At 38.2% G+C, this 9,961-nt stretch overlaps 1 protein-coding gene across 1 annotated transcript; it reads right to left on the bottom strand.

Annotated features, from left to right (window-relative positions):
- Positions 1-1,364: 1,364 nt before the first annotated feature.
- On the bottom strand, positions 1,365-7,405 carry cdc25b (cell division cycle 25B). Its single transcript, XM_079440037.1, has 15 exons — positions 6,992-7,405; positions 6,690-6,772; positions 5,860-5,911; positions 4,756-4,797; positions 4,626-4,659; positions 4,183-4,293; positions 3,852-3,965; positions 3,623-3,754; positions 3,459-3,542; positions 3,182-3,370; positions 3,014-3,100; positions 2,821-2,883; positions 2,583-2,681; positions 2,249-2,494; positions 1,365-2,159 (listed from the first exon to the last, which is right to left on the bottom strand). The coding sequence occupies exons 1-15, from the start codon at positions 7,204-7,206 to the stop codon at positions 2,019-2,021; spliced, it is 1,692 nt and encodes a 563-aa protein (XP_079296163.1). The 5' UTR covers positions 7,207-7,405; the 3' UTR covers positions 1,365-2,018.
- Positions 7,406-9,961: the final 2,556 nt, after the last annotated feature.

Here is a 9,961-nt window from a genome sequence, read left to right as displayed (position 1 = left end):
AGACACTGCAGGTATCATTATAACTTTCCCAGTTGATTCATCACAGTACCTTAAAACATGTTTTCTATTACAAGTTTTCTGAAATGTGATGATTAAATGCACTGAGGCAGTAGCTTCTTAAACAAAAAGCCAGGTTCAAAATTCTTGCTTCATTTTGTTCGCGTGTTAAAGTTAATTACAGAGGGGATTTTGCATATATCTTTTTATCACTTCATAAATCAGAAAATAGTCAACAAATCACCATTTTTAGAAATGTATAATGATATATAAATACCCCATCTGTGAAAACCTTTAGAATATAGAAACTGTAATGTTAGTTCTGGATCATTTGGCTTGTTGACCATCACATGAAAAGGCAGTTTTGCCTGTAGTGTTTTGCGTTACGCACTACAGTCAAACAACTTTTGAAAGGCTAAAGTCACATCTGTTATAAAGATTTACAATACATTTTAACAGATTGTGCATGATCTGCATTTCAGATTACTGCTTTATTTTCTAATGCAACATTTAGTTCAGAAAGATCTACATTTTTAGTCTGGTGGGAATCAAGCTGCATACAGAGTATCTAAATGTTTGGCAATGGACCAACAGTTTGAAACCTCTTCTACCATCCAAATATAAGTTGTGGTAAACACATTTGTTAAACATTTAATACATTTTAAACACTTAAACTTTCATTTGTTTGCTCAAACTGATAAGTGCTCCTAAAAACACTTACTCGTTCACCAAACAGAAACGTGAGTGAAGGAACTGGTCTGACACGGTGCCAGGATGTTAGGGAACGGCTGGGAAACTGTTGGCTCCTCCTCGGTGGAAGAGCTTTGGAATGCAAATGTGTGCAGAGACACGTGCTGGTGCTTGACTAACCACATTCAAGGTCTCTGCTAGACCGGTATATTTGAAAAACAAGTGACTCAACCTCCCCATACGCCAGTGAATAACAGCACACAGATCAAGACATGATTGAGAAAAGAGTTATTACCCCAGAACTCCAAGTTTATTCATGAATACATAAACCAGCCTCTCAGTCACACATGACCAATAAAACATACACTCAGGAAGATAATTTACGAAACACTTGCACGGGAGTGAGAATTGCAACTCTCAACTGTCACTGGTTTACAAATAGAACTGAATCTAGTTTCAGAACATTTTGGTGAACATTGATGTGGTCATCACTTGCTGACCAGCAGCAGAAAAATTCAGGATCCTGTCCCCGAGTTAAAGCTGTCTGCCAAGTGAGGAAAAAAAAAAAAAAAAAAAAATATATATATATATATATATATATATATATATATATATATATATATAGCTAGCTCCCCCTAAAAGAATGCTCACAATTTCCAAAAAGTCAAACCAGGACACTCAAAACAATATGGTCATTGTGAACAGAACCTTCTGAAAAAATACGGGTAAAAATGAAAATCATTATTTTGTGATTTCAAAATTTGCATAATTGTGACATTCAAAATACATAAACTAATTTATACAGCAAATGCAATTAGTCCTCTGGCTGTAATCACAGCTTTACCATTGGGCAACTGACCAGATGTGAGAAAGAGGGGGTAAAATGAATGCATAAAATCACGTAATCACCACAACAATTAAAGGGGGGGGGGGCTCAAGGGGAGGGGAGCAAGTTAAAATAGTCATTAATCTGACATAAAACTTAGGACAGGCCAGTGGACAAAAAAATATGGGGGTAAAAATACAGGTTAGTTAAAACGCGTATGTGTAATACAGGACAGTGACATGTAGCTGTGTGTTTCTAAAGGGATATCAGGGTGGTGAATAATAGCAGTTTAAAAGTTATAAGATCAAACCAAACGGGCAGAGATGCGTAATAGCCTCTCAACCTCATTTGACGTTGTGGTACTAAAGAAATACCAAACCCTGAAAACAAACAACTGTTCCCACCAAACACACGTCTTCAGGTCTCTGCCAAGTCTCATGTGTGAGGGCAGCATGAGCGCGGCGTAAAGGCAGTACAATACTGATGGAATGAGAGCACATGAGACTCAAAGATTTTTGAGACGGCTGTACAGGTCTCTCTTGCTGCGTTCTCCAGCCCATGTGCGGCTCTTAAGGCGGAACTTCCTCAGGTCCTCTTTAAAGTCTTCATGGTGCATCGGCCGGTAAGCCTGTGGTTCACAGACAGACTACAGAGAAAAACACATACGTTATAAACTTGGAAAGAGAGCAGGAAAACAAAAGATGTAGGACATTCAAACTGTGAAAGCATGCATACCTTGTGAAGTGGGTAAAAGTCCTTGTAGCCTCCCTTCAGGATATAGAGTTCAGGGTAATGGAGGTTGGGGTACTCATTCAAAAATCGATCTCTTTGTCGAACGTAGCGACACATCCGTGGGCCACGTTCAGATGAAAATTCACAGTGGAAAACCAGCAGGACACGCTTTTCGGGACATTCTGGGAGAATAGGACTCTTTAAAAAGTAGTCTTCAATTTGATCCTCTTGATGGAGGTTAAGGGCACCCTGAAAGGAGGACAAACAGGAGTCAGCAAAATTTGCCCTACACAAATACAGCAGCGTGCAATTGCGTTAAGGTTAATTAAATCCTAACCTTAATATGGCCACCCTCATACTCATACGGATAACGGCAGTCGATGACAAACAGCCTCTCCACCAGATCGCCGTACTGGCCGTTCATTGCTTCAACCATCTGAAAATACAGAAACGGATGTTAGAAAACGGGATGCAGGAAAGGTGCCAATGCACATACTTTGTATAGATTACATGCAACTGCTTGTTTAGCATGCTCTTGAAACGTGCATGCTAAATGTTAATGCGTGCAAACTTACAATCTCAGGAGTGATGTATTTCAACTCTTGGTGTCTTCCTTCAACTGTGGGTAACGCAGGAGCCTTCAAAACAACAAATGAACACTTAGTGTTTGATTTATTGTTATGATGGATTTTAAGTGTGCGAGTGCGTCTCATACATATATATATATATATATATAAAATCAAAATTACTACTAAATGAAATAACCACCTTGGTGAAATCTCCAATCACATTACTGGGATCTGTATCCAACATTCTTTCAATCTGTGTGTGATTAAATGACTTTGACCTTTGAACCTGCAAGAGGAAGGAATCAAAGTTAGTCCCAAATTATAAACGCAAATTACGGTTGCTGTTGTTTTTCCAGTGAGGTCTGACCTGATGAGGTATAACATCCTCCTGTTCTGTGGGTGTAACTTGTGTCCCTGCCAGGCTCCGCCTCCTCTTCACTCTGACAGGTGTGTTCTCATCTTGTGGCCTCTCGGGTCTCTTTAGTGGGATACGCCCTCCGGGATTTGGCATAGAGGGAGATCGGAACAACCCACGTGGACGGCAGCGAACAACAGGCTAAGGGCAATAAAGTGGGTTTGGTTGTTGACTATCATGTCAATAACCATAAACAAATCAAAAAGAGATAAAGAGTGTAACAGCATACCGAATTATTACTGTCAGTACTTTGTTTAGCCACCAGAGGAGCTGTGAGGAGACTGTCCATTCCAAAAGGAACCTCAGAGTCATTCTACAAAAACAAATGCATTATGGTTATTTACAAATCAAAAGAAAATGTAAGGATAAAACAAGAGCAAATTGAGAAGTCACCTCCACATCATCCAGCCCCTCTAAGAAACCATCATCGTCATCATCATCGTGGAGACAGGAGAGAGAGGGGCGGCGCAATATGAAGGGACTGCTCTCATCTGAAGAGTCGAGATGAGATGAAGGTGGGGAAAGCTGGAGAACAGAGGAAAATACAAGCTTTTATATGTTACATCAACATCAAACTTAAACCTTTATTAACTAAACTTTCTACAGGTTCTGCATGCTGTACCATTAAAGCAGGAGCAGAGTTGGGTCGGCCAGCAAAAGCATCCTTGGTACCTCCAGTGGACCGTGTACGACAGCGCGATGCCGGCATGGAAGGTTTCTTGAACTCAAAATTCTCCTGTAAAAAAAAAAAAAAAAAAAAAAAAAAACAGGTCAAAATCAAAATAACTCAGAAAATACAGTTATTCCCTTGAATTCCCATTAAGTCTTCTAATAACAAATCCTTTAGTATAGCACTCACTCTCTCAAAAAGCAATTTCTAATAGTCAATTTTGAGTATGAATACATCAGTATACTGCCTCCAGAACCAGACAAACTAGAGACACAAAACACACCTCAGCCAGGTTCTCTTTGTTGTCGCTGCTATTTGCACGAGTCCACACTCCATAGCGCAAGGGATCTGGTTCTTTATTTCTCAAATTGGGACTGTGGCCCAAAAATTGCAGCTATAAAGAAAAATAAAAAAAAATCTTAAGTTTATACTTGCACTACTGTTCAAATGTTTGGGGTCAGTTCGATTATACCTTTAGCAAGGACACAATAAATTAAATCAAAAGTGAAAACACTTGTAAAAAAGTACCAGAGTTTCCACAAACATATTAAAGTAGAACAAGAGTATTTCAGAATGATTTCTAGAGACTAAAGTAATGGATAATATTTTAAAATATTATATTAATATAATGCTATTAATTTTTCTACCAAATGCAGTCTTGGCAAACACATGAGACTTCTTAAACTGAAACTTTTACATGAAAGAGTGTATAAAGAATAACCTTACTGGCAAAGAATGTATCCTGCGAATGGGCATCTTTCTGTACGAACAGAAAGAACTTTTGATTAAACCAAAGTCAATACAACAGATTTCACAGACAAATGCATCCTCTGCTTTATAGCGCATGACCACTTACTCATTAACTGCTCGTGTGGCATCCTGCATGGCCTTCTCAAACCTGTGAGGAAAAAGAAGATGCTATTAAACGGTTCCTAGTGTATTCAAAGTCTCCTCCCACCCCAACCAAACACAAGCCCAGACAACAATTCACATAATTTATCTATCAGACTACTAGGCCCCTGCCGCCCCTCACAACTCTATATTTAACAAATACACCGATGCCCACCTGTATGCAAAACAGCCCTCAGCACAACTGAGGAGGGGGGGGGGGGGGGGGGTCTTCTAATTTACCATATGCCCACACAACGCTAACCCCCTCTGCAAGCCTCTTTTGTTGGAAGAGGGGAGCAAGCAGGGGGAGAGAGTGAATGGTGGTTTGGAGGGGGAGGAGGTAAGGAGTGTGGCTCTTTCATAGCATAGGAAAAAGGAGGAATTAGAGTTAAGAAGGGGGTTCTGTAGTAACCCTGGCTACCTCACACACACATATTACTGCTCTATTTGGACGCCTGCTCTCACAGGGCATGAAAAGCGTGCCACTATTCACCCAGCCCCCTTCAGAAACGAGCCACACAAGACACACACACTGATGTGTGAGGAACCCAAACAGCTGTAGGCCTGGCTGCAGATAAATGGATTCCCATCGACACCAAATGGCTTGGAAAGGAGAACCGTCTCACAGACTGCAGATTTCCAGAGAGCCAGGGTATACACAGATTTAATGCATGCTGGGTGAATAATACTATATCTGAGCCTTTGCGAATTTAAAATGATAGCTTACCCAAATAAATATTTCTGGTTTATTCAATTAAACTCAATGTCATTCTGCTTTAAATCTCACTTTGTGCCTCAAAAAAGAAAATCATCCTTGTGAATAACTTGTGAGTAAATGACATTTAATTCTCAGCTGAATCATTGCTTTAATAACAGGATGTGCAGCGTGGCTCAAATATCCAGTGTGTGTGATCTGTGATGAGATGCCAGCATATGCTCAGCTAATCCATGAAAAACTAAGCATATGTACGCTCTAACGGCAGAGACTAGATTAGACGTATAATCCTCAAGCCAAGCTCCATCTCACATGTCAGATATTATGACCAACAGGCATTAGAATCAAACTCACTTCTGATCAGCATCCAGATCATCCAAAGGGCTGGGAGACTCTAGTCCAAGACCTGTGGAGAGGAGACACAGGTGAGAAACCTGAACAAGCTGTTAATAATACAGCAGAGCTAAACTATAGCCTAAAGATCACTGCTCACATTCCAAATGGTATGATCTGTCACACACCCACACACTGTATGGCACGCTTAACATTCCTCTCATCAAACTCAAAAAGAGCTTTTTTATTAGTAGCACTTCATTTCATTACTAGTGACCAATTACATCTAACTATAATGCTTTAAAATTGCTCATTTTTATTAGATACTTGTAACAATTTATGAGACAAAAATCTGTTATTACTAGCAAAACTTTTCATCTGACTTATAAAAATTATAATTATTAAGTTAATGATTTATAAAGTTGCCAATCCAACACACACTATTTTATGTTTTGGCGAATTTTGGCTAATTTGTAAAAACTTTCATGCAATCAGCTTACACCCCACACTGAAGGTTAAGTTTACAGGGAGGATGCCTTCTGAAAAATTAAAATATTGCACAAACCACATAATTGAACAAATTCATACTAATCACCACCAGGTTACATGTTCTGATTAGGTGGCATTGGCCATTCTGACTAGAAACAAGTGTCTATTCATTTAATCAGAAAAGTTACAGTTTACTAAAGAACAAGTAGCATTAACTAACTTTTTTATTATTATTTAACTGCTTACTATCAAAAATAAGTGGTAATAAAGAGAAGATAAAAGCTTAAAATGCTTGCCATACACAAACTCACTGGTGTTAGTTTTCACAGGAAAACGAATGAATGCATGTTTTCCAAACTAACCTGCATCTGAAGAAGCATCAGAGGCGAAGGAAGGGATCTTCAGGAGGGGCAAGGTTTTCTTCCGCTTTGGTGTCTCACATTGACTACAAAAAGTCAAAGCAAAGAATTTAAGAACTAAAATGTTTTGCATTATATAATAGCTTTATATAAACTGTTTAAACTATTACACAAATACACCAGGCTTTGATAACGACTGTAGTAAAAAAGTCAATGTAATCAGCCTCAGAACAATTCCAGGAAGTCGCTCTGCGGTTGTTTACTTTTTACTCGTGCTACCAAAAAAACAGTCCAGCTTCACTCACCCTCCGAGAACAGCGAGATTATTCATGTTTAGAGCCAGGTTGGTCACAGGAGACAGCACTGCCATGGGTCCGGGGGAGGCCAGGTTCATGCAGGGGGAGCCCCTCGCCCCGATCTCCGGCAAGGAGAGCCGCTGAGGTCTGAGGACTGCATCGGGCCCGGCGCTGAACGGATCATTTACAGGGCTGATGTCGCCTGGAGCAAGATCAAAATCCATTTCTGAAGGGACGCGGATCGTCGGATGATTGTTGAAAATAAGGTCCAGTCAGGCGCGATTAAGACGACAAAGGGTTAAGGCAAGTTAGCAAGCGCACAGCAACCCGGATAGAGGCTTAAATTTATCTTATTTAGATTTGAGAAAACAATTTGGAGAATTCTGCATAATAACTACGCCAGATTACACAAAACACGATTTTAAAAAAAAAAGGGGGGAGGTTAAAAATCCATCTTCATTGATATTGGATGTCAGAGAGCTGCCGATTAGATCGCACTCTCTCTGACTTTTCCAAACTCTGCTGAGGAAGAAAGTGCTGAATGTAGCTTTTATTTATGTTCAAAACATGCAGTCCACAAGCGGCAATCGGAGTAGCCAATGAGCAGCCCCGTTACATCTGATTCAACCAATGAGATGCGCTTCCTCGTTCTTCCGCATTGTTCTCTGAGAGAAGGTGGGCGGTTCCAAAGAATGACAGACAAATCTGATGTCCAATGAACATTAAGGTAACAACAGCGCTTCAGTAAACTCACCCAATAGCTTTTATGTTTACATAAATTGGGCGGGATATAAATGTATAGAGTTTCCCGCGAAACAGTTCAAGCTGCAGCTTGGTAACGCCTTCAGTTGCGAGAAAACCAATCAAATGCCAGCGTCCTGGCGCGGAACGTACCACTCAAATCTCATGGACAAAGAAGTAAATATATGTTTGTTTAACACAAAACAAACGTTTATAAAACGTCTGTTTTTGGTACATGTTTGTGCTGGTAGTTATCGGCAGTTTATTTATTTAACTTATAGGTAGTTGAAACTAATTATTTGCAATGTTATCATCCATATAAATAATTTTAAACTAACTTATTTTAAAATAATTTTTTAAAGTATGCTTCAAACTTATCATACATGCAGTTTCCATTACCTCATATTAATTTAGAGAGAAGTGGTTTTAAAATATGAAAATTATGAACAAAATGGATATACAGTTTCCTTATAAATGTACATTTTAACCTGAAAAAAGCTGAGAAACAAAAAGGTTCTCCGGTTACCCTGCATGCATGTCAACTACTTTCATATTAAACTAGCCATAGATGCCAAATAGATGCTGTGAGTGTTTCAATTAGCCTAAAGATAAGAGATAATACACATGTTAATGACTAAAATTCTCAGCTTTTTGCTGACCTGGCTACATTTACTGTGACACAGATTTGGCAAAACAAAAAGGGCTGACTGTGAACATAGGAATCTATTATTGTGAATATTGTGGCCCGTTACTTAACCAAAATATGAATATGTTTCTCGAAACAAGTAAGTTGTTATGGATGTTGAATGATAAGGTAATAACATTAACTATAAGCAAAAGTATTTTGTTGCCAATATTATATGTTTGTGTGTATGTTGGGGGAAGGTGACACTTTAGCTTTATGCTACAAGTGGCCTTTGTCAGAGTGTTTCACATAAATTAAAATGAGGCAGTGAGAAATATATGTAAATTCCTTCCCTGACCTATAGGTCTTTGTGGTGAGGATATAAGATGAAGTTGGCCAACACATAGGCTGTAAGAGATAAAACATACAGTCACTTACCATTCAGTGCACGCCCAAAAAAATCCAGTATCTCACTTCACACATGCATCACAAACTACGCCATGGCTCTCCAGACAGTAGATTCCAATATGATTTTAATGCAAACTGTGGTACTGTCTTAAGTTTTATTTTGGAGATCTTTCTTTGAACATTTGGTAAGGATGAACTGTGACAGCCTTATTAGAAAGACAACCTGACTGGTTCTGTTAGTCTTGATAACCTCCCAGTCACCCTCCTCTGCTTCTGTAGAATCCCTCCAATTCTAGCACAATGGGACTGTGGGAATAGGATGGGAAAGCTCATTGATTTACTTGCATGTCATTTTATTGTAGGTTATATATATATATATATATATATATATATATATATATATATACTGAGTAGAGACAGGTACAGCCAAAATCATTGTCATACTAAAAGGGATGTTATTATAAGAAGGTTTTTAACCAAAGAATTATATAATTTTAAAGTCTTTTTTTATTTTAGATACACAGATTAATTCTATTATTTATCCTGTGTGTTTGTTTGTTCTGAATGTGCATGTGTTTCACAAATCTGTAATATAAACTATACCTTTAAAATGTTTGGGGTCAGTATCTTTTGTTGTTGTTTTATGAAATTGATGCTTTTATTCAGCAATTATGCATTAGCTGACCAAAAAATGACATTTATAATGCTACAAAAGATTTCTATGTAAAATAAATGCTGTTCTTTTGAACTTTTTATTCATAGAAGAATCCTGAAAAAAAAGTATCACAGTTTCCACAAAAATATTAAACACTGTTTTCAACACTGATTTAGCAGCCTTGGTGAGCATAAGAGACTTCCTTCAACAACATGAAATAAAAATCTTACTGACCCACAACTTTTGAATACATTATGAGTTGATAAGTATAAATTAAAACTAACAAGCACTACACAACTAAAATTAATAACCCAAAAAAGACTTAATAAGACTTTAAAAGCATTTCATGAAAAAGCATTTTAACGAGTAAACAAAGACTATGTCTGTCTTCACCTATGCTAGTCTGAGCAAATGTAGCATATTAGTAAAAAATAGCATATTAGATTTATAGTGCCCAGGTCTGAGCTAGACAGCGTAACAATTATTGAAATCTCAAAATGCACAATAAATTCATACTGAACAACAGCAGGAAAAGTCTCACGTCAAACTG

The sequence above is a fragment of the Barbus barbus genome (genome assembly GCF_936440315.1).
Source record: "Barbus barbus genome assembly, chromosome: 18".
Lineage (NCBI taxonomy): Eukaryota > Metazoa > Chordata > Actinopteri > Cypriniformes > Cyprinidae > Barbus > Barbus barbus.
Note: the sequence above shows the minus strand (reverse complement) of the source record. Positions and strands in the feature narration are given on the sequence as shown.